This window comes from Tauraco erythrolophus, chromosome 8 (genome assembly GCF_009769465.1).
Source record: "Tauraco erythrolophus isolate bTauEry1 chromosome 8, bTauEry1.pri, whole genome shotgun sequence".
Lineage (NCBI taxonomy): Eukaryota > Metazoa > Chordata > Aves > Musophagiformes > Musophagidae > Tauraco > Tauraco erythrolophus.
Window position 1 is genome coordinate 12,107,949 of NC_141472.1, and position 25,892 is coordinate 12,133,840.

The following is a 25,892-nucleotide window of genomic DNA, read 5'->3' on the forward strand; positions in this document are numbered from 1 at the left end:
AACTCAAGAAAATACGAAATCTCCCTTCATGCTCATGACTCGTTTTCAGGAACAAGCGTGTAATTTAAGCAGAATTTTAATTAGATTAGAGTAACAGTGTCCAGAGACCGAGATTGTTCAGTTTCTAATTCATTACATTTTCATTTAACTTTCAGCAAGGCAATTACCTTTTCTGTGCTTCAGATTTCTAAAGCTTTCTCTTAAAATTCCTAAAGGAAAGACCTTCCATATTACTTTCACGCTCTCATGCACGTTTTCTTATAGAAATTACCTCATTTTATTGCATTATAAAATTACACAAAAATAAGTATTATGCACTGAAAATATAATTGCAACTAATACAACTGCTAAAATATACCTATTACTCTGCAAAACAACTCATGAGTGTTTTTGACGTTCTGAGTGTATAATTGCACACAAATTCCAATGGCTGTATATGAAGAAACAGGGTTTTTTTTTCCACATAAGATCTTTCTACTAACATTTAAAAAGGTACACACGAAGGACAATGTTTTCACAGTTTCCAAACTTCTATGTACACCAGCTCAGATCCTTTCTTCTTTTTCTGACATGACACAGAAAGCTCACAGCTACCAAAGAAGATTGCAAACTTTCCCTAACCAAGTTGACAGCTCACATTTGTGTTGGACATGTCTGGTTCAATCAGAGGTATATTAAACACACCTATCCCGTGGTTAACAGATTGAACATCCAATCCAAATGGCACATATTAAAACACAGACTGACTGTGTTAGTGCATCCTGTAAATCAGGGGAGCAAGTTACAAATCATTTTCTCCAGCTCATTTCCATATTAAGATCAATTCAGGAAAAGAATGAATATGGGCCACTTAGTCTATTTATTGTTTTGCACATTTTAGATGAAAATCCAAATTTTCTCTTATAAAGAGGAGACTATTAGTATCTAACTATTTCATAAGAATACTTACAAGGTATTCTGAAATGTTGAATACACAATATATAAAAATAGTATGTTACTATTTCAAGCGGTAGAGTTGGTAGAAACTTTCATTGGTCTAAAGGCTTAAAACCAAAATGCTCTCTATATTTGCTAGGAAGGAACAGTTAAGATTATATTTCAAAATAATTACAGGCTAGATTAAAAAAATCTTTGATCCATCTCGCTGATAAACCTGTTACATAACATTTTTATCAACTAGTATTTCTGGCGAGCTCTTTACATTACTAAAAATGTGTATGTTTTCTACCTCAAAAAGTGGTAAATCATGAGACAAGAATTTAGGTAGGTTGACATCTGTAATGGATCTAAGGAGCAAAGTTTCTTCATCTTCCAATGGATATTTCAGCTAAAAAATAGTAAAAAATAGCGTTAGTTAATTTTCATAGTTTCAAAAAACAGATGTTAAACTTGCTTGGTTTACTGAACGTTTCTTGTTGTGCAGCTATGCAATTATCTTGGCAAGTTCAGGTCCACTGATGACAAGGTACGTTCTGGATGTATGTTTATACATTCATAATCAAGGTGTCTGCAGTAGGTTTCTAAAGACAGGCTAATTTCACTTTAGTTTATACCCTGTGATAGGTGTTACCATAAATCTGATATGCCATTTTTCCTAAACTATTGGGTTTTTGCTTTCTAAGATGTATTCTTTTTCTTTCTAAGAAGAGTGATTTTCCCTACTTTGACATAAAGCTGCCTTCAGTGAAGTGGAAATTCTAAAAGCTTGCATATAGATCACTCTCCTAGGTTATAAAAAAAAAAAAAAAAAAAAAAAAAAGTATGTGCCTCTTTTGCCACAATACATAGCTTAGTTGCTGATTTGGGGTTTTGTAGGGGTTTTTTTGTAGTAGTAGAATTATAGATTGAAAAACAATTGGAACAGAATTATAAATTATACTAGTCTACCTAAATAAAAATAACAATTAATAAAATAGCTTAGCTTTATAGTAAAATCATTCATCCACAACACAAGCCAAAACAAAATACTACATCCTACACCATTTTTCTTACAGATAAAAGTGATCAAATTCACATGTGGCAGATACAAGCCAGTGTGCTGCTGGAAAGTGTACGCATACTACGGCAAAGGCATCTGAACCCGCTAAGAAAAGCAGAGCAAAGCAGTGGCTAAGATGCCAAACAACTCAGTAAATTTGCATTCGACTAGAATTCTTGAAAGATAATCAGCACACTTAATAGGCACACAATTCAGTGACAAGTGGTGTGGTGAAGGGTCCTGCAGCTTTGTTTCTTCTTGACTTTCTTCAGCTCATGCCCTAATACATACTCTTTTCATCTTCATAGGTATCCCAGGATGAAATTTTAAACGGATACTTGCCATTATGTAGAACAGTGTCCCTTCTGTTACTAAAGAGACACATCACTAAGTTACTGGATGACAAAGAAAATTTACCTTCAGGTTGCCAGCAGCAGTGAGTACTGACTTCACAGCTCTCATTCCATAATCGTAATGGTGCTGAGAAGACAACTGCTCTGAACACAGACGGTACGTAGCTACAATTTTTACAGACAGAGGTCGAGCAGTAACAAAACCACAAGAATACAGAACAATCTCTGCAATCATGGCATAATCAGGAACCATCATAGCTACCGTTCTAAAGAGAGCCTATTAAACACATACATGAAAAACCACATCAGAAAAAATTATACTACATTATTAGATACAACTTTTTTCTATAATTACATAAAATACTATTTTTTCATTATTTCATTAATAAAGTGACAGCCAATTAAATTTAACTATCACAATTATGACTACAATGTATTTAATGGCTTTCCATAAACACTCAGAAATACTTTGTCTTCCATTATGACAATTCGTGGGTTGCAGGTCGTCTTCTTTCAAGATTAACAACAAAACCACATAAAATAGCACATGCGCTGGAAGGAACAGGGGAGCGTAACACAACTACAGCAAATAAGGATGCTCTCAGACTCCTAACAGCATTGTTTAGCTGCAGCCTGTGCTTCAATTTTACAACTGTTCTACCAAACAGGCATCAGAATACTTTCAAACAGACAAAACTTCCACTACTTTTCATATTCTACCAGAAAGTTTTTAAAATTATTCTCTTTCATCCATACAAGTAGTGATTTTGAATCTTGTATTCTTATTATTCATTAGTGAGTAAACTTCCCAGACAGTTCTGAGAAATATTTACAAAGACTGTACTTTTCTACATTTGTATTAATTTATTAAGATATTTGCTCAGATTAACTTTTTTTTTTCTATGGACATAGGACACATATTTAAAGGGTAAGAAAGAATGTAGCACTCTTGTAACAATCACTCAATAATAAACTTGAGCAGAATAGAAATCTAGAATTAAAACCACCATAAATCCCTTCAGATCAAATCAAAAGATCAGAAAAAAAAAACAGAAATTAATAAAAAAAAAAGCCACATTATATTTCAATATTAAGATATTATTCATTGCTTGTACACTATAAAGTATTCCTTTTAATTTTTGAATTTTCAGATGCTTGGCCAAGAAACACACAAAGGTTTGAGCTTTTTTAAACTTTTTTTTTTTCATCTTTACAGTCAGACTTTGAATCACAGAACCACTTCCTGACATTTTAAAATTCAGTTTGTTCCTATTTTTCATTCTAATTATCCTTTTTAATTTCTTTTTCTTCTGAAAGAAGATGATTTTTACACTGATGTAATCAAAACATGAAGGTAACCGATATTAAATATTCTTAATAATTTCTATATTTGACAAAAAGTGATTTCTTCTTTTACTTTCTGTATTAGTTATTAAAAGTAATAAAACAATAAGTGTTATAATACCTTAAGATTATCAGGAAGCTCTGAACGCCCAGCATAACCAGGATTCATGGTAATGAAGACAGCACATGTAGGGTTCAGTTTCAGTTCAGTTCCTTCAAATACTATTAAATCAGATCCTGAATTAATGCCTATGGAGAAATAGCAACTAATGTCATTGCTGGGCGGGTTTTGTCTTTACTCTTTATCATACGTAAGTGAAAGATATGACTAAAATAACAGTTTACCTCTTTGGATAGTAAAAATCTGCTGAGCAACCACAGAGAGTACTTCCAAATCAATCCTGTTGAATTCATCAAAGCAAGCCCATGCCCCACAAGACAGTAAACCCTAAAAGAGACGGACATACGACTAATTAGGTAACTACTTATCTTGGACATGCTGATCAAAACAATGCTGCAGTAAGAAAAAGGACTTATATCCATGATCTAGAGCACTAACCTTTCCAGATAGAATTTGTTTCAAAGAGAATCACAGAAATTTAAAAACTAAGTTTGCTTGTAAAAAAAAAAAAAAAGAAAAAAAATTGAGACAAAAAGCCTGTACAAAGTAATTCAAAATCCTAATTTTTCTGTCATATGCAAAAGACCTATCAAATACATACATTTTGCAAGTTTTACCTTTAGTCAGTATTTCGAAACTCGACAAAGGGGAAGATTTCAGCACTAAAAAAGCCTCAAAAAAATCTAAACTTCTTTTGCATCTATGCTAACAGGGTTCACAGTGACAAAAGACAACATACAGACTTCTGCATGGCTAAAATTCACTGTTTTGTTACGGCATCTTATGGCATACCACATTACCTAAGTGCAACTAAAGAATAATACTCTTTTGCTACAGTTCTGGTTAATTCATAGGTCTTTTCTGAGATATGCTCCCCAAATGCTACTGCACCATCTCTGCAGCACTGGTAGTCACAGAGAATCACAGAATGGTTAGGGTTGGAAGGGACCTTAAAGATCTAGTTGCAACCCCCCTGCCATGGGCAGAGACACCCTCCACTACATGAGTTTGCCCAAAGCCTCATCCAACCTGGCCTTGAACACTTCCAGGGATGGGGCATCTACAACTTCTCTGGGTAACCTGTTCCACTGCCTCACCACCCTCAGAGTGAAGAATTTCTTCCTAATAACTAATCTAAATCTCCCCTCTTTCAGTTTAAAGCCATTGCCCCTTGTAGCCTTTTGATGGCATCTCATGATTTGTTAACAGTAATTCTAAAATTCCCATTTAAGACACAGAATTTTGCTTTCATCATGCCAAACAAAAACTCTTAATTTAGCTTATTTTGATGAACTTCCATCATGTTGAGTTTTGAAGACAAATCACATTGTTCCAATGCCACCTCTGACTCAGAAGGTAAGAATAATGCCAGGGTGGAAGGTATACTTTCCCTATTTTTGTATCATTCCAACCCAGATCAGGACACTGGTCTAAAACACACAGATGCCCATTCAGGACAGATTTTCATTATACACAGCTGTCTACTCAGGCTAGTATCAAAACGAACATATGCCTGATTTGTATAATATAATGACTTTTAGCAGCTTATTTGGAGTTCAGATTAAACCTTGAGTCCTCTAAAATTTGCAATCGGCTATTAAAAACGCACTCATTGAATAAGCAAATAATATCATTACGGTATATTTCATTTTCAAAACACGTTAACATTTTGATACCTCAGTTGGATTCTTACTTACGGTAAGACCTATCTGCACAATATTAGCATTATATAGTGGTCTGGAGCTGGAGAAAGATACATTTACAATACCTTAAGATCACTTCAAGTGCCAAAATAATTAAAGTGCTTTAATGTAACTGAGAATTTGATACTCAAGACTTATCCAAACCTTAAAAAATTTTCCTAATGCAAGGTAATCCAATCCATCAGAACAATTGAAAACCACACACTGTTTAGCTACAGCCTTTGCTAAATCTTTTGTAGTTTCTGTTTTTCCAGTTCCAGCAGGACCTTCAGGGGCACCTCCAAGATGCAGGTGTAGTGCACTAAATAGGGTTCTGGAAATAAAATAATAGAAAAAAATAAACTGTACAAATTTTTATGCTATTTTTACAGCTGCTCTTTCATCAGAAACTTTAAAAAATTTGTTTCATGTCTGAATTTTCCTGTAATGGTACAGTTTACTTGCTTCTGGCCAGCTGTAGCTCACGAACGTGTAGAAATCTATGAAGTTCACGAGAGAATAGCTTACTTTCCACTTTCTAAATCTATATCCCCTTGTAATTTATCACTAATTATAGTGCCACAAAAGATTAATTTTATCACAAATTTAAATATTCATACGGGATCAATTCTACTCCACCAAAAGAGACAAATCCTACTCTAATTATGCCCCTTAGAACATAAAAAATACAATTCTGGAGTCATCCATTCTCAGGACTAATTAAAATATCTCAAATAAATAAATTCTTGCTAATACAGTACATTTAGTAACCTTCAGTTTTACCTGTAGCATCTGTCTGTAAGTGGAGTAATAACCAGCCTAGGGGTATTGCCAAGATACTCATATCCATACCTCAGTCCAGCATTGATTATCTTTGTTTCTAGATGCCCTTCCTAAGGAACAAGGCATTAATTTTAGATTAATTAAATAATTTTTTAAAAATCCACACCCACAAATCAACACTATTGCTCAAGTTCCTTAACAGACCCAATGCTGTTAGAAACAGCATAGCAGACCACTGATTACTCTGACATACTGGTTTCAGTGTGACTCAAATAAAAAAAGAAAATTAGCCATTAATGGATACTAAATTATCAACACAAAAAGAACATTTTTTACATTAACTGTTATCTAAAAAGAGATCTGACTAACCATACTGCAGAATAAAACTGTCTTGTGTAGCTACTTAGAAAGCTAGCAGACTTTCTAAAAGGTAAACAGAAGTAATCATGACCAATAGCTGTAGTTATGGTCAACCTGATGACTCTGATATGGCAAAGTACGACCCCTACATATACATTGGTTTTAATTTCACATGCAATGTCTTCTGTATTATGGGAACTATTGTCACGATGATTGTAAAAATATCGTATCCCACCACTATCCAGCATAAATATTTTTATTTTTCTGAGAAAAGTTAATGCACAAATAACATTGACAATAAGTCTTTTCAATAAAAGTAATGCACAAATATATAGACAGTAAGCCAGATTAAAACCTCTACCTGAAAATTGTTATACCTACAGCATTCTTTATCCTGCAGAATCAGAAAACTAAAATACAGTCTTTGAGTGAAAAAATTTTGTCTGTACCCACCTCTGCAAATTCAGCAAATGCACTGAGACTCAGTATTGATGAAAAAAGTAATTTTAATTAAAAACTGTTTGCGTCTGGCTACTGGCAGTTCTAGTTAGCAAACCATAAAAAAATTGGTTATAGGCATTCTCTGATCAGCAGAAACTCTCATAGTTATGTAACCATTCCCTGTGTCAGCAAGCAAGCAGAAATTGAAAAGCTGTGAACAGAAATTATCTCCTAATAGGACTGAGAAGTATCACTTACCTCCCAGTAGTACCTAAGTTGACTTAACCATTCAAAGTCACTCTCATCTTTGACCTTCTTGTGTACTAGAGATGCAAGAACATCCCTAGCATGAACATCAAGCACAACAAGTGCTCCCAGAGTCACTCGATTCTGCTTAGACAGCTTTCCTCGCACCAAGGTGACAATATCCTCAATCTGTCTATTACTCTGTTCCAGAAAATCCTCTAGTGCCTGCAAAAATTTTTAAAAGTTAAGAATGTTGCATGTCTAGTCTAAGGGATGATTATTTTTTCTTATATTACTTTTATTTCTCTGTATTAAAAAGTTCTTTCTCACTATAATAGTAGCACAGTGTCCTTCATTCACTGGTAGTTCAATAGGGTTTTGGTTTTTGTTTATTTTTTCTGGTGAGGAAGCGTTCTGCTTTTACAGAATCATATGTAAAACATGAGTGATACATATCTAGAAACAAAACAGCATACGCTGTTTTCTTCCTGGAACGCAGGAGAGAGTCCTCGTCTTTTATACATTTCATGTTAAGAAACGGAAAATGCCGCGTGTGTTTTAAAGATCTACTTATATGTATACAATACACTTTCTATGGTTAAAGGACACTGTCACACTAAAAAAAACACCCTTTATTTCCCACAACAGTTAGAAACAATAACATCTATAGTTCAAAAAAGTTGACAAGAAAATGAATTTTTCTACAATTTTTCAGTTTATTGACTTCTGGTCATAGTTCTGTTCAGTTAGCTTAATCATTTACACAGCAATTGATAGCTTCTTTCAGGCTAATAAGTTGCTGGTATACTGGAAAGGGGCAATTAAGGAAAGCACTTGTATCACAGCAGTACTTAGATGTGATGAAGGCCTTACTGAATTGAAATAAAAAACTGGGAATTAACCTTAGTAATACATTCACACCAAAGCACGTTTCTATAGAGGAATAGCTTCTGTTTGTCTGGAGAAAAATTTATCTAGGCCTGGTTTAGATTTTTCTCCCTGCTAGCCTGCTGTTCCTCTCCAAACACACTGGCGCTGGTAACCCTCAATAGGTTATGACGATTTTGAGATCTTTCATCTAGTTATTTCCAAACGTGAAATTTGGACAATCATCTGCTTAGTATGGCTTCTTTTTATTTATGAGAATAAAGCAGTAAATGTAGAGTTTAAATCCAGTTCAATTTCTACGGTGTTGCATTACAGCTTCTGACCGGGACAAAATCTGACACATCTCCCACTTGAGCCAGGGATAATAATCCACTTGCTTACCACCAAGCTTTGCTCAGCAAACATGAGAGATCACTTGAGGCCCAGAATATGTCCTCAACTCCCGTGTCAGTAACATTCCTTGGTGCTATCTTTCCGATCATATGACTGTATTTCACTGAGAATGCACATCGTCCCCAAGACAATGCTTTCAAAATTTATGAAACATCTTTGTTTTTATACAGCATCTTAGTTCATGATTTGGTTTTAAGAAGAAATCTGCACCTTTGATTTATGTACAACAGTTATCTGTTGGAAACAACTCAAAAATATTTGAAAGGCAGCATGTGTGTGTGCATGTGTGAACAGATATTTAATATTAATGAGTGACTTCAATGATATTGGCATCCTGCCCCAGAAATCACTGAAGTGCTTCAGGCAGAACGCAGTACTTTTAGCCTCTCATGTGGTCACTGACTGCCTGTCAAGTTTCTTACGCTTTAGTGTACAAGACAGGAATGGAAAAGAGAAAGAATATTGAAGGCTGCAAGACTTAGAGTTCTCCTTGCCACAGATTTGTGACAAGGAATTTGTCAGGAGATGCAAACAGGCTCAAGCCAGATGAGCAGAATTCCCACAACCAACAGATTTTGAGTGAAAGCTACAGGAAGGGCAGGTTTCCCTGCATGCCCATGTACAGAAAAGGCTTCATGCAGACCAGCACAAGAGCTTTTGTCTAAACTCAGAATTCTGTAACAAACATTCCCAAAAGTAAATTAATTTAACCTCTGCTTAACTTCCTCTTCTATTCACTAACAACATTAACCACAGACTCATTAAGGTGAGGTTGGCTTTATTTTATTTTTTTTTTCATCTAAAATCTCTAGGATTAGAATTCCTGTCTCTCCTTCCTGAAAGTCTTTCACCAATTGAGAATAAACAGTGCAGAGTATGTAGAAGCCTTATTTCTTTCCCCAGGAAACCAAGGATCTCCTTTATTACTGGGGAAAGAAAATATTTTCAAATCTTTTTCAAATCTTCAGATCTGTTGCAAGATTTACTCTTTGTATTAGCAGATAATGTCCTCTTCTTCCTTTAATTCCCTCTTCCAAGACACTCGGAATGTCTTCTTCTCTTTGCATGTCAGAAGTGCAGTTGCTCAAAAAAGTCACTATTACCAGAAGCCATTGCTTCAACTTGTGAATAAGTAGAAAACGTTATATAGCCTGAAAATATTGCTCCATACATGGATTAAAGATTAGATTTAACTTTGTGTTTGTGGTATAGCTCAGCTATATGTGAACAGAGAGAATCCAAAAACACAATACTGTACAAGTTCTTTCAATTAATACCATGCCATTGCAAAAAACAGGATGAAAAGAAGAGAGTATCATCAAGTATCACAAAGTTATAACTTTATGTATAACTGTGAACAACTTCATGCTTCTTTCTGTCTAAACACCAGAGAATGAAAATCTAGTTGCCTCATGTGATGGTGACAGTTCTGGAACACTTACAGGTGACAGCATTAAGCCTTAGTCATAAAGAGAAGATTCTACAAGACAGATATGCTGAGTCATAATTCAATGCTTTAAATACCTTTATTCCCACTAGCATTACTTAATTACAAATTCTGTATCAGCCAGGTATATATATTCATTATTTGACAAAGGTAAGGATGATACATATCTTCTTCAGGAGGCCTGCATGGGTGAACAAGGAGCTCCTGAACCAACTTGAACACAAAAAGGCCTACAGAGGGTGGAAGCAAGGACAGGTAGCCTGGGAAGAATACAGAAAAATTGTCCGAGCAACCACAGATCAGGTTAGGAAAGCTAAAGCTCTGATAGAGTTAAATCTGGCCAGGGACATCAAGGGCAACAAGAAAAGCTTCTATAGATATTTCAGTGATAAAAAGAAATCTAGGGAAAATGTAGGCGCTCTCCAGAAGGAAACAGGGGCCCTGGCTACCTGGGATATGGAGAATGCTGAGGTTCTCAACCACTTCTTTGCATCAGTCTTCACTGGCAGGAGCTCCAGCTGCACAGCCCAAGTCACAGAAGGCAAAGGCAGGGACTGGGAGAATGAAGAACCGCCCACTGTAGGAAAAGATCAGGTTCGAGACCATCTAAAAAACCTGAAGGTGGACAAGTCCATGGGACCTGATGAGATGCATCCGTGGGTCCTGAGGGAACTGGCAGATGAAGTTGCTAAACCACTACCCATCATATTTCAGAAGTTGTTGCAGTCTGGTGAAGTTCCCAATGACAGGAAAAAGGGAAACATTGCCCCCATCTTTAAAAAAAAGGAAAAAAAAGAAGAACCAGGGAACTACGGGCCAGTCAGTCTCACCTCTGTGCCCAGCAAGATCATGGAGCAGATCCTCCTGGCGACTATGCTAAGGCACATGGAAAATAAGGAGGTGATTGGTGACAGCCAACATGGCTCCACTAAGGGCAAATCCTGCCTGACTAATTTGGTGGCCTTCTATGATGAGGTTACGGCATTGACGGATAAGGGAAGAGCAACTGACATGGTCTACCTCGACTTGTCCAAAGCATTTGATACTGTCCCACACGACATCTTTGTCTCTAAACTGGAAAGACATGGTTTTGATGGATGGACCACCTGGTGGATAAGGAATTGGCTGGATGGTCACACTCAAAGAGTTGTGGTCAACGGTTCAATGTCCACGTGGAGGCCTGTGACGAATGGTGTTCCTCAGGGGTCAGTACTGGGACCAGTGCTATTTAACATCTTTGCTGGTGACATGGACAGTGGGATTGAGTGCACCCTCAGCAAGTTTGAAGATGACACCAAGTTGTGTGGTGTCGTGGACACGCTGGAGGGAAGGGATGACATCCAGAGGGACCTTGACAGGCTGGAGAGGTGGGCCTGTGAGAACCTCATGAAATTCAACAAGGCCAAGTGCAAGGTCCTGCACGTGGGTCAGGGCAATCCCAAGCACAAGTACAGGCTGGGCAGAGAATGGATTGAGAGCAGCACGGAGGAAAAGGACTTGGAAGTGCTAGTGGATAAGCTCAACATCAGTCGGCAATGTGTGCTGGCAGCCCAGAAAGCCGACCGTACCCTGAGCTGCATCAAAAGAAGCGTGACCAGCAGGTCGAGGGAGGTGATTCTGCCCCTCTACTCTGCTCTCGTGAGACCCCACCTGGAATACTGCATTCAGCTCTGGAGTCCCCAACACAAGAAGGACATGGAGCTGCTGGAGTGAGTCCAGAGGAGGTCCATGAAGATGATCCTCTGCTATGAAGACAGGCTGAGAGAGTTGGGGCTGTTCAGCCTGGAGAAGAGAAGGCTCTGGGGTGATCTTATAGCAGCCTTCCGGTACTTAAAGGGGGCCTACAGGAAAGCTGGAGAGGGACTTTTTACAAGGGCATGTAGTGATAGGACAATGGCTACGGCTAGGACAAAGGGGCAATGGCTTTAAATTGAAAGAGGGCAGATTTAGATTAGATATAAGGAAGAAATTTTTCACTCTGAGGGTGGTGAGGCACTGGAACAGGTTGCCTAGAGAAGTTGTGGATGCCCCATCCCTGGAAGTGTTCAAGGCCAGGTTGGATGAGGCTTTGGGCAAACTCATGTAGTGGAGGGTGTCTCTGACCATGGCAGGGGGGTTGGAACTAGATGATCTTTGAGGTCCCTTCCAACCCTAACAATTCTATGATTCTATGATTCTAATGCTAGTCCTAGCCCATCTTCATAAAAAGCAGTTAACATCAAAAAAAGTATGTTAGACTTCTGAACCAGAGATGAACAGACAAGCTATGCTAGTCCATACCACCACGCTGGGCTGCTTTCACAGAAACAAGTAATCCACGTTGAGCTAAACAGAACACACTCTGACAGACTGCAGAAGCATCGGTGCCTATATCCAAAAGGAATATTAACTCCAAAGTCTTCAAGGATCACATTTCAGGTAGATCTTTAAAGTAGATACTCAATCTACATTAACTATTGTATTGAACACCTATTATTACCAAAGGTCTGATTTACTATTGCATTATATCAATTTGACATAAATTCAGACTTAAAATATTCTTACCGTTTGGCCATTTCTAATAGACATGTGTACTTGCATTGTCCAGAAAGTTTGGGATACACAAAGAACTGTTTGCCCAGGCCACTCTCTTACCCAATTAACACGTGGAGTTTTTGGATAAGCTTCGTGTGCATTCCCAATGACCTAGACAGGTAAAAGCACACTATAACTACATGTGAAAACAGGTAATGTTCAGCTTTAGAATTAATTTGAGGTAGGTCGTATTACAGAGAATAAAAAATAAATCCAGGACTAGATTCAGCCTCAAATTCAACTCTAGTACTGATGTCTTGCAAGCAAATTTCTCAGTACAGCTCAGAAAAAAACCAAAATGTCATATGAACCAAGTGATCACGCAAAATTTCTGAGAACTTATTTCACAACACATTCTAAAACGATTTGTGCCATCGGATACTGAAAATTTTCTAGCTCCATCATACAATGAAACTAGAAAACAAGTACTAATACAATTTAGTTAGAAGTAAATCCCAAATGGAAAGTTTTTTCATCTATTAATTCCAGTAAAAACTCAGAGCTTTCAATTTTGCAGTTCGTATTATTTAAACATACATCTAAAGTCAAGTGTATTTTCTAATAATAGAATGATTAACCTGGTTCTAGTGCCACTCAAGATTAACCCCAATGAAATCAAAACCTGCACTGGAAAAAAAAAAAAACAACTAGTCTATACCAACAGGTTACTTTCCTGTCATTAACAAAACTCAAGCAAGAATAAAGTCTTATTATTAACAAACTCCTCAATAAATTTAGATGGCTCCTCCAACAAGCAATGTAAACTACCTGAGTGAAAATTTGCCTTTTTTTTTTTTCAGTTCAAAGCCTCGCTGCTTTTAACAATCTATAGACACAATAGCATCAATAAAAAAATACATCTACGAGGGGAAAATGTGTCTGTATTGACATTGAAACTATGTAAGTGTTATCTGGTTTAGATCATTATAAAAGTTCTGTAGTCAAGGCTAAATGCAGACAAACGGTGCTGAACCATCTATTGATGCAGCTCAGTTTGTCCATGTCTGACATGCACCAAATAGATCAGGTTATTCACTTTCTTCTGGACTGATATGCCACTACAATAATTTAAACTGTTGTACTATAAGACAGTGGCAGGGAAAGCGTGTGCACATTTAATTACCTCACTTGACATTAAAAGGGACCACAAAAAAGAAGACGGAAGAGACGGTTAAACACACAACACAATGATGAGACACTGTAAAGACTAGAATGCTAAAATGTGAAAAGAAGAGTTAAGGGTCTTGATTAAGGTAGTCATAATTAAGAGGAACATTAAAAATACCCCACAGGCAATCTTCCAGTTTAACCTTGTTCCTTAATACCACATCAAGTGTAGAACAATCTCTGGCAAAAGAATCCTTGGTGCAAATGTTTTTTGACTCTGCTATTTAATTTCAAAGAATTTTAGAGAATTTTACAACCAGAAATTGACACCAGAACTGAAAAAAAAAATGGTATAACCTATAAAGACTGAATTCATTGGTTTAATGTTCATGTTTAGTGCAAAGAATAAAAAGTGACTCCAGGATATGTCAACGTTTAATGAAGAAAAAAAACGCTGAATGACATGAACCTAGAAAATAAGAGGTCAGGACTTGCTACCTTGTGGACAGACTTTAGCATAGCTGCCTCCAGTTCAACCAGCCATTTTTCAACTTGACCTCTAGATTTTGACGTCGAGATTGTCTCTATGAGTTCCACCATCTCTCCTTCACTACTTATAATGTGTGTAATATCTAATACATCAGTAAATTCCACTCTTGCAATTCCCTCAAAACACTTCTTCAAGTGAGGTTGTACTCTAGAAAACAAAACTAGTATTAAACAGCTTCTGACAATTTTTTCTTGCCAATACTACCAAAGAAAATCTAATTTTTTTTAAAAAAAGAAATATTTCAGAACAATTTACTTAAAAGATCATTTTAAGGTTGTTAAAAAAAAAGTTTATCCTCAACAATAATTCTTGGGTACTACCTCCTGTAAGACACCTACCACGGTATTTTTTGAAGATCAGTTTAAAAATGTAAAATATTACTTATAGTGTCTGTAACATACAAACTAGTAAGGATAAATAAGTATTCTTTAACTGCTAATCCACCTACAGTACATAAAATTCCATTATTTATACCTTCCCAGCAAAGTATAGTAAACATTAAGGAATTTGAGTAAAGCAAGCAAGTACAATTCTAATGCAATAGTTTGTAATAATAAAAAAATTAAACAACTTTAAGATTTTTTTTCTTCACAAGATCTCACCCTGTACCTTGCACTGTATGAATATTTCTCTGTAACTGAGCTGCAATTTATTATTTATTTTCATTCTTATTTTTGCATGACCTTGCACTGCATTCACTGCACACTATCAAGTCTGCACGTTGGGAATCAAACCCCAGTTCCTCTGCTTATGGCAAAGGCTCTATTGCTTAACAAGATCACTTCTGCATGAATCTTCATAGAGTTAATTCCACTCAGTATAAGGATTTATCTGAGTTACACTTTTTGCAGTCAAATCCTGAATGAGGCTGGGGAGTAGAAAACCCAGAAAAGAGTTAAAATATGGCAAAGAAACTTCTGAAATACTGTAATTAGGCCTGCGCCTAAAAATGTAAAACTCAAGTAAGCGGTCTACAGGTCCCATCTGATATTCAATTTTCTACTGGGAAAAATCAGGTATGTTAATTTCACCAGGAATTCATATATGGACTTCTGATTCTTCTGAAAACCACTGTATAGAAGGGTTACTGGTTTAGAAAACAGAACTGAATTTAATTACTCATATTAAAAATGCATTCACCTGTCATAAAATCTATCCAAGTAGATACTTAAGACCATAACTGTCAGCGAGAAAAAAGAGCATTCTGGGCTCAGAGAAACAGTACGACAAGACCATCTGCATGCACTGTGAGTCACAAATACATCTATTAAATATTACCATACCGAGTAGGATCTTTTGTCTCCGAAAGAATCTCAAGCAGTTCATCATTAGATAAAAAAAAGAATCTGGGGAAAAATAGACGCTTTTTCTCTAGGTATTCATTAAGTCCCTTGAGAATCAGCTCCAGAAATTCATTGCACTTCCTCAGTTTTTCCAGCATCTTGTCTATTACTACTACTGCAAGCACATGTTTGTCCTGGAAAAAAAATTATTCCAGATAAAAATGTTAATGCCTTCTCAAGTAAATCACCACACAGCACTGCAGGAATCTTTATTTCAAATTCTGCTTTACTCAAACCATTGTCAGGGTTACAATTTACTAACCTTCTTCATTGCCAGGGTTCGCTGGAAAAGTAGTTAGGCAGTTGGTATTAAAGTAAATTTTTCAAAATGTAAACTATTAATTTTGAAAATAATTTTCAAAACAGGATTAATTCATCAAACAGCACAACTCCCACCATTCTGTTGAAGCAACAGCAATTTACACTGGCTATTCAATTGCATTATGTAATTAAGCAACATGAACAATTGAAACATTCTGATGGATTTTTAAAAGTGTACTTTTATGGCAACAATGTAGTCACACGTTCTAAGTGGTAATCATCACTCAGAGTTCAATGCAAAAAAATGATCTTTCCTTCCATAAAAAACATGTAAATATATATACAAGATTATAAGTATTGAGATGGCAAAGTTGTACATAGGCAACCTTGATACTTCAGTACTAACATTAATAGTAATGCTGCCTAAAAAAAAGGTATTGTCTGATCTGTTTACTAGCTAAATATATGTTTAAAGACTTTTGCTAGCAAAACATGAAATCTATACTTGCTTTAAGAATATAAAAAATTGTGTTTTTATTTCTTCTCACAATAGTACCTGATAACACCTGTCAAGATACACCATTGGGTAAACTCTGGCTTTCTTATATACTGTGTAGATGACAAAATATATATTAAGACATATAGAGCTTTCCAAATTCTTTCTAGTGCTTTCCACATTAACCTCTCAAATTAAATTAATGTAGATGCTTAGAAAAGCTACTGTTTTGAATGTTATCTCAACTAATACAAATACAAAAAAGATTTTGCAAAAGATGTAAAGGTTGCCAAGCTAAGAAGCCTTAAAGAAATACAGTTGTCTGAACATCAGGTTCTAGCATTTAATATGCCACATGAACAGTTTATAGCCTAATAATCATTACATTTTTTAACCTTGCTCACCAAGTATGGGGTTTTAGGAGCAAAATGAGAAACACATTGATAAGTAGGAAATTATTCAGATTTATGACTGAAGAAGTCAAACCAAGCAAATGCTTCTACTCAGTTCAGTGGGGCTTGGGTTCATCTGTGACTGAGTTTATTTTAGTTCAGTTCTAGTTCAGGCCTGTGCCACTACACTGACTGACTTGTTAACCGTGAACAGATTCAAACCCACTCATGTTGCAATACATAACGTTCTATAATGACCAAGTCCTGGCACGGAAATTAATCCCAATCCCCTGATCCACTTCTCAAAGTCTGAGAACACAGTTCTCATTTACCACCTAAATCAGACTGCATTTCTCAGGAATTTGAACAGGGCCAGAATGACCACAGGTGAGATGGAAACAGAGCTCGTGAGAAATGTTAGTCAACACTTAGATCCCCTCCGCTCTGCCCCATGTGTCTGCACCTGTAAGCACACAGCACAGAACACACATCCAGGATTTAAATTAAAAAAAAAAAAAAGACATAGGTGTACTCAATCATAAGAAACACCAAAGATTTGGTAGGGAGAATTTCGAACTAGTCAGTCTACCAAGCGGTTGTAAGAACTGCTGACGGTAAACGACAAAGAACACTCCAACAACGGACAGCAGAAATCAAAGCTGTACCTAGACTATTTCCACTAGGAACTGTTTTGTCAGAGTCCATTACGAATACAGAACACCCCACTCAAAAAAGTCCCTGGTAGGGTTTGCAGAACACCAGTCTCACAGAGCAGAAGCATGGGTGACTCATGCTGCAAGGGACAAATGAGGACAGACAGGCTAGACTGCTGTGCAAAGCCCAGAAGGTGCAAAAGGTGTCTGTAAGAAACAAACCCCTCACAGGGTGGCAAGGCAGATTTGACCCAGTAACCTCACTGCTGTTTAGCGTCACTTTGCAGAATTCAATAATAAATTCCAAGTTCAGTTTCAGTTAAAAAACTACTAACATTTTGAAATTATTTGCAATGTGCATTCAGATTTGGTTCAACTCCCTGCTCCTGTCACACATATACTTCCAATCTGAAAAAACCACAAGAACTGTATGTTTATCTACTTGATCTTTGTGGGGGTGCACCTCCCTAATACAATAATTATAATGTTCCTTTGTACATGAAATACATTTACCATCTGTAACTTGCCTCTCACATCATACCAAACCAGAACGGAACAACTACATGTACTTTTCATCCATCCATAGGCAATTACGCTGTCAGCATGCAAACATAGGTCGCAAATGGCTTTCTAAAACAGTTTTCAAAGCACAAACAACCATATAACTACATGTTGTCAACAGAACGAAATTTTGTTCCCTTTCTTAACATGTTTATCCTCAGCAAATAGAGTAAGTGCAACCAACAAAGTAAATCAAGGCTATGTTGCCAATTTTATTAATGGGATTCTTCCTGCTTCTTTTTTCTTTCGTATGAGAAAAAGTCAGGAAAAAAAATAATTTATTCTTCAACATAGATTTTCTGTTCACAGTTCTGCTAAGGCATGAAGAAAAAGGGAATGCCATCATTCTCAGTCATCCAAAACATCAGCGTAACTTGTCAGTGACACTGTCAGTGTCAATTAGGAAAAAATACTGAATCTAGAAAATAGTATAAATCAAGTGTATAAAAATAGTTGGAGTAACCAGTTAAAGCACCATCACTAACTCTAGTTTCTAAATATATTTTTTAACATAACACAGGTTGGAGTCTGTTTTTTTTTCTTGCCTTTTTTTTTTCCTTTCTTCCTTACAAAGACAGAAAACCTTCCATATTCTAGATTTTTAAAAAAATTTATAGGAAGTGGGTATTAAATCATGAAGTAATTTAACCCTCGTTAGCATGCATTACTTAAATTAGATATTTAAAATGAACAAATAATAGATTATTCAAATTTAGGAGAAAAAGGTAAGCAAATAAAGGCTTTAATACAATGGCTTATAAAGGCAAAAAAGTACAAACAGACTCAAGTTAGCTTTATGCTTCAAGAAAGACCATTCATACTGACCAGGGAAAAGCACTTTTTTAAGCCATGAAACCCAAACATTGCATTTGCAGAAACAGAGTGCCATCTTCTGGAAAATAATGCCTACTTGTTTAGCCAAAATTAACTCTAGATTGTTAAACTTCTATTCTGGCATTTACACCCTCCTGTACAAACAAAAGATGATTGGTTCTTTCTTCTGCTAGTGATAACATACACCACATTCAAAAAATACTTTGTATTTGATTAGCACCGAGTATCTGAATTAGAAGATTTTATCAAAGCAGACCATTCAGCACACAATGTTTAGAAATATAATGCTCAACAAAATTCTGAAATTCTTGCCTTTTTTATTTTTATACAATTTATTCCCCAAAATGAATACTGTTGATTTCACAGCTCTATGAAATAAATTCCTGCTTTTATTCTAACTCAGAAGAAAGAAAATGAGAGAAAGAAGGGGGCAGGGGGGAGTGTAAGATGGAGAAAAAGAGAAAGAGTGAGAAAGGGAGGGAGAAAAAGGAAGGAGAAATAAAAAGAGAATAAAAATTAAAAATAACTTTAAGTGATCAAGATGAATTGCCAGGAAATGAAGCAAATGCTTCTTTTGTATACTACACATTTTGTGTATTCCTACACTAAGACCAAACCTGCAATCTGACAAGAGCTTAGACCAAAAGCTTTTAGAGGGAGTGAAGATTTTAGCATTTCGTCCTAATGACATAACGGATCTCTGAAAGTTCTGCAAAGGAATGTCATGAGACGGATGAAAGCAAAGCTTCTAATTTTTTCTTTCAAACTACAATCTTATGTCCCTACCTTGGAAAAGAGCAGACCTCATAAATCTTCTCAAGTCTGTTGAATAATTTAGTAAGTCCAGTTAAAAAAATACTAAAACCACAATATCTTACTAGAAACATCCTTGATATTATGGAAGTTTTTCAGAATTAATGCAGTTTTCTCCAATCATTATGAGAACCACTAGAATTATGTAATAAGATTATCAGAATTACTAGGTAACTGATTATTCCCCGAGGAACAGAATTTGCAGAGCATGCATCCAGACCACCGATCATGTAACTGCTGAAGAACCAGCTGTGCCAGTTTCAGATGTTACCTCTTCCCTTACCAGTACCACTTCTTTGCTAGAAGCTATTGCCTTCTCAGCAGAGTCAGCAGAAGGGATTGTAAAAGTGTTCTTCATCCAGTTAGGCTGGCAAATACAGTCCATCTAACCCATTCCAAGGCTGAGAACATCTAACTACTGAAGCAAAGAGCATTCATGTAATCTCATCAATTGATCCTAATAACAGTCATAACTTCTGGAATGAGTCAAATAAGAAGCAGATTGGCAAGACAGTAACATTTTGAACTGCCAGATCTGTGCACTGATGGTGTCTGACAACTGCCTTGTACACTGATTCACAGTGCACAATTTACAGCAGATCAGAGAGTACTTTTGAAGCAAATTAAATAGCTGAACAGTTTAAAGTTATAGAGGCACCTCTAGATCCAATATGCAAATAAACTGTTTTTCAAAACGAATAATCAGCATAAAATTTCATTGATTCATGCAGATTGCCCTAAAATGCCAGGAATATCATTGCTATGTTACCTCGTTTTGTATGCTGCTTAAATTTTGCTCACCAGAATGGCACATGGCCTATGAGAATAGGTTAGGAGAGCTGGACTTACTCAGCTTGGTGAAGTGGAAATTAACTGTAGCCAGCAACTACATGAAGGGAAATTGAAAAAAAAAAAAAACAACCCATAGAGACGCCTTCTCAGCAGTGACAACTGGGCAACAAGAGGCTACAGGTACAATTCGTTGCTTGGGAGGTTCAGCTTGGACATTAGGCAAAAATTATTCACTAGGAAGTTACTGCAGCACTGAAGTCTCTGAAGGTAATCTGCAGGAAATCTCTGTCTCCTTGGAGATTTTTGAAATTGACTAAACAAAGCTGTGGCTAACCTGATGTACTGTTGGCAAAAGTTCTGCTTTTAGAAAGAAGTTAAACTGAACTCTAGTGGCCCATCTCAATCAATGCTTCTGTGATTCTATGTGAAACAGTTCCGCAAAATGATTTTTAAAAGACTCTAAGAAAGGGGGATAAGATGAAACAGAAAACAGTACTGTGTTATCAGAAGCAATTTTTTTTTTGGGTACATACTACAAATTCACTCTATATTCTTAAGACAGTAGTGCTTACCTGAAAAACTGATTTCATTAAGTCTTTCCATGTCTTAACCACAGTACTGAAACGTCTGCTTTCCTCAGGCATCTGAGCCATGATGTCAGGAGAACTGAAAATTGGCTCCAAATAGAGCCAAGTAGCCTGAACCTTCAGCCATTCATCCAGGATCTCCTGTACCAACAGCAGCTTTCCCTCCCATTCCCTATAAAATAACATTAGTTCAAATACATTAATTGATATTTCCAGTAAAACATTTCCAGCAGACTGCTAGGATTTTTTTGGCAGTTCGCATATTCAACAGCAAGTGCATCAGGTTTAAAATTTCACAGAATATCATATCCACCTAGCCTGACTTCCTGCACAATGAAGTCCACATTAATTTCCACAACTGGATTATCTGTAAGGTTGATTGTGGTATTTCATGAACTAGATTAATCCAATAAATAGACTAACAGTGTCAGTGAATGAACATAGCAGATGCTTTAGCATGTAATGTTACCTCTGAACAAATTCACTTCAACTGAGCTTGTAATCTGGTTTCTGGCATACACCAAAGCTCAGACTGCTGTTTCTAACTGTTTCCTGGGATAGACAGGCTGAGATGGCAAAAGACAGACATGAAAGTAACCTAAACTACTAAACCAAAAATATGTACATGCTGTCCTGAAAAGACATGTGGTCTTAATGAAAAGATTTCAGTAGTAGTGTAAGTACTCCAACGGTTAGGTCGCATTTTATTTCTGACTTCAAATTCCAAAGATGGATGTTGAACACGTTTGTCTGATAGAGTCCTTCAATATTACTGCATACCACTATGGGTACACAATATTATAATTCAATAGCAATTCAGTCTTTCCTTTTGATAGCCAAAGAAATCAAGATTCTTTTTTTCTAAGTCTCCTCAATTCCTCTGCATTGTTTTAAAATTATTAACACTACCATTTGATACTTCTTACTACCTCACCAATATCAGATGTGATATTACGAGTTCTCTAATGTCATTGGTATTCCCAATTCACTGACATAAGCAATCTGCAAAAAAATATATAAAAATAGAATGCTATTTATAATCCTTTAACAAGTACACATGTTCATCTTCCCTGTATAAAAACAGCGAGAATAATTTTTTACATCTCTAGTGCCACTGGACAGTACAGATAGAACTATTATTAAAAGTGCATGCTGTTAAAACATATATTGTCTAAATGAATCATGGCAATAGTTTTCTCAACAGGACACTCGTACATGGGCTGCACTGAGGTCTGTAAAACGATACATGTGAAAACATACTTAACTTCTTCCTTCATTCATCCACCTGCCACAGATCCTAAACAACAGACAGCTTTGCTTGCACCTACCTTCTCTTTTACCCGAAGTCTCTCGTTCATCTTTTAGGTATTAGTTGGTATCTCATTTCTTTACCAAGAGGTAGAGAAAAATGCAGCTTTCCAAGACGAAAGTTAGGCAGGTCAGTTAATTTGCTTACACCAAAACCGCACAAAAACGAAGACAAGGAATTTGGATAATCTCTGACAGCAATCCAGAATGCTACATGCTCTGTTGGGTTATTGAGAAAGCAACCAGCGTGCAATTGCCTGGATCTCAAAGACTGAAGTAATAGTAATACCTTGTACTATGACGAATGCTGTCAGCCACCAAAAAACTGTCATGAAATTATCATTGTGTGCTTACTCTTTTTAAATAGGCAAAACCTTCTACATTAATGAGGAATTATAGCCAAACTTTAGATGAAAGATTTTTGGTTTTCCACAGTATGGCTATGTTTGGGGGATTTAAGAAGCAAGTAAAGTAATTATTGAGGAAAGAGACAAAATCAGATTAAAATCTATGCTCACAGATAGAAGTACAGAATTTTTAACATGTAATGCTCAGTTTTAGAACTTAATTTTTTGCATTAGAAAAAAAAATCTTTCATCACTTCCCTGAAATTTGTCTTGTTTTCATTTTCTTCATCTCCGTTACATAAGCCAACGTTTTTAATTGTTGAAGAGGTAAAAGATTCAGTAGCTTTATAATTTAAGTAGAAGGATAAACCTATATTATATTAGTCTACAACTTTTCCATCTGCACCTCAGATATGTGTCTTATCTGGTAAAACAAATGTAACGTTACAATTCATCTGGTATCTTAAGTACCAGAGCACAGTACAAATGTTTAGCAATCTCTCCAATGCATTAGCACTTCCCATATTGTTAAATAAAAGTAAAAATCAGCTTTATGGGATTAGATAGTGTGTAGTTGACATCAGATGAAAGCTTTAGCCCTTTATAATGAGATTAAGTCACTGCTTAAGGAGGATAAACAAAAGCATCTCAAGTCCCTGTGTTTAGATTAAGCAGAAAATATTTCTTATTTGGTGACTTTCTATTAGAAAAAAAATACCTTATTCTCTTTTCATAATGCTTAATGAACAGAGATCCTCTCATAGTCTGAGTTTTGACAATGTGGTCATCCAATAACATCTGAATATCTTCTACAGATGACAAAATATGGGTTCCTGTTTCTCTATAGGCAAGAAGAGTGAACTCCATTTGATCCCATTCAGAAATCATCCTCGTTAAAGCTTTCTCAAGCGAATGTTCCTTGCTGGCTGTTTCACTGATGGTCTCAAACTTTTCCAGGAATGGTTCAAGATTCAAGTTAATATAGGACAAGACATTTGAGTCTTCAGAAGGAGACAGTGGCAAACCAGCAATTTTTGACATCTCCTCCCAGTGCCTTTCTTGCAAACCAGGATTGCAAATCACCTGGATTAGAGGAATGTGGCATCTGAATTCCTCCACTTTTGATTTAACCTGTCTTGTTATTGCTAATGCATTTGGAGAATTGTGGAAGGCCTTTTCTAGTTTATACAGTCCATGCCAGTAGTTTCCTACATCTGCCTCTACTTTGTCTGGATTCACTTCTGTAAACGATCCCTCTGTCCAATCTTTGTGTTTTCTGTTGAACTCAACAGTCATATCATAAAGATGAAGATATGGAGCAAGAGTATTCCGGATGTTCTTATGCTGAGGGTACTGAGATACTGGCCATTCAAAGGACTCTTCTTCTGAATTCAACTCCTGAATCTGTTGAGACATAAGTGAGGTCTGAAATACAAACTGTCAAAAAGTACAAACTGTCAAAAATACAAACTATCACAAAGCTGTCCATGATACCAGGTCCTTACCACAGGAATTAGGAAGGTTTTTAGCGATCATCAATAAGCTTCAAATTAAGTTTTGAGTTACTAAACCAGTGTATTATGTAATTGTTGCCATTGACTGCAGTTAAAGCAATCTTCAACAGCTCAGCATTCATGCTACTCAATAGAGGAATACAGTTAGAGGTTTAGAATGGTACCTGAGCATTCCTCTATAACTTGCATTATCAAGGAGGCTTTATCAGACAGGAGGTAATAATTAGCATCAGAAACTGCACTTCCAAGAATATAAAAGTTTAATTTCTGTGCAAACCTACGTAAACTTAATCTACTCTTTCACTACGCCAAGTGCTGCTGTGTTAACTCAAGACCATAGTAACAAATTACTATACTCAGTAAATTTGCAGTTTAAAATGCAAATCCTGTAAAAATATTTCACAGCTGAATTAAGAATTATTTTGCCACAGCTCAGTAACTGCATTACTAAGCGAACTCTTGATTCTGATAACACAAATACTAAGGCTAACAATTTATACTATTGGGCTAGTTTAGACTATAATCTGTACCTTATCAGCAGCAAGATCCAATTTTGTATTTAACACTTGAGCTTTCTTCAAATACCTGTTGACCTCCTGAATATCTCCAAATGTGCTAAATTCTTCAACCTCCTTAGAGTAGCTTTTCAGTTCCTCATCAAATTGTTCACAGCGTATCTAGTTAAACATCAAGCAAGCATATAGTCATTTAAAGAAATCAAAACAAATTTTTGTAAAAAGAAGGAATAACTGTTCTGATTTGGTACAGTAGGACCTTTATCCTTGCAGAAAATCCAAGACATCCAACATATTTGCAGAGGAGTATCTATCCCACCCAAATTACAGAAATTGCCCTTACTGTTACCTACAGTGACTCATTGGGCTAATCGACAGACATGACTTTGGGTTCTATGTCACAGGATACAGTTGTACATAGAAATTTCTGCTTTCTGTGACAGACATAGTCAGCAGGCTAATAATAGAAAGCTAAATTCAAATGCTTAGTGTATGTCAAATTAAAATAGAATAATAGGATTAATCAAATGACAGACGAAGCTAAGCAGTTTCACAAGATAGTTGTGTTTCTTGTCTTAAAGCCACACAGTTCAAGGATAGTTTTTTCCTTGTATATAGGACTCCACAACACGTATTTCACATTGAGTATCAGTAGTGGTCAATGTCTGAAACCAAGCATCAAACCATACAGAGCAATAAAATGTTTCAAGATAACAGAGTCTATATTGCACATTTATTTGTAACACAACAACACCAGCTATTTCTTTAAACGTACTCCATAAACATAGAAGCTCACTATCTCAAAACATGTATGATCTAAGACAAAATGGTGATGAGACTAAAGAGCACAAGAAAACCAAAGCAGACAGCTAGATAGACAGTAACTGTAATGGATCAGCAGCCTAGTAATTAGCAATCCTTGTGGAGAGACTCCATCACTTAGATACTGTAACAAATTGTACTATAAAAGCCCAGAAAATTTAACGAAAAATTCTAACAGAGATAAAATAAGTGTATAGGAGATTAAAAAATAAAAACAAGTAAAACCTGAATTAAGATGCTCTTATGTTATAAAACTACTTTGTTTGACATTATCCTAACATCAAAATCACACTTACAAATCAATGCAGGGATTTTTTTTTTTGAGCTATCATAGCAATTTCATATACTGTCATTGACTGCAAAGGGACCACTTGTGCGTAAATCAAA

The 25,892-nt window shown here is 36.1% G+C and overlaps 1 protein-coding gene across 1 annotated transcript in view; it reads right to left on the minus strand.

The window, feature by feature from the left end:
• DNAH7 (dynein axonemal heavy chain 7) overlaps positions 1–25,892 on the minus strand; it is a 122,234-nt gene that overhangs the window by 76,480 nt on the left and 19,862 nt on the right. The window contains exons 16-28 of the mRNA XM_086616016.1: positions 24,699–24,845; positions 23,373–24,058; positions 20,985–21,171; positions 15,551–15,744; positions 14,216–14,414; positions 12,581–12,721; positions 7,321–7,533; positions 6,262–6,371; positions 5,644–5,812; positions 4,021–4,123; positions 3,797–3,924; positions 2,396–2,608; positions 1,229–1,327 (exon numbers count right to left, since the gene is read on the minus strand). Of these exons, the coding sequence (XP_086472142.1) occupies positions 1,229–1,327; positions 2,396–2,608; positions 3,797–3,924; positions 4,021–4,123; positions 5,644–5,812; positions 6,262–6,371; positions 7,321–7,533; positions 12,581–12,721; positions 14,216–14,414; positions 15,551–15,744; positions 20,985–21,171; positions 23,373–24,058; positions 24,699–24,845 (2,589 nt within the window). The remainder of the gene's footprint in view (positions 1–1,228; positions 1,328–2,395; positions 2,609–3,796; positions 3,925–4,020; positions 4,124–5,643; positions 5,813–6,261; positions 6,372–7,320; positions 7,534–12,580; positions 12,722–14,215; positions 14,415–15,550; positions 15,745–20,984; positions 21,172–23,372; positions 24,059–24,698; positions 24,846–25,892) is intronic.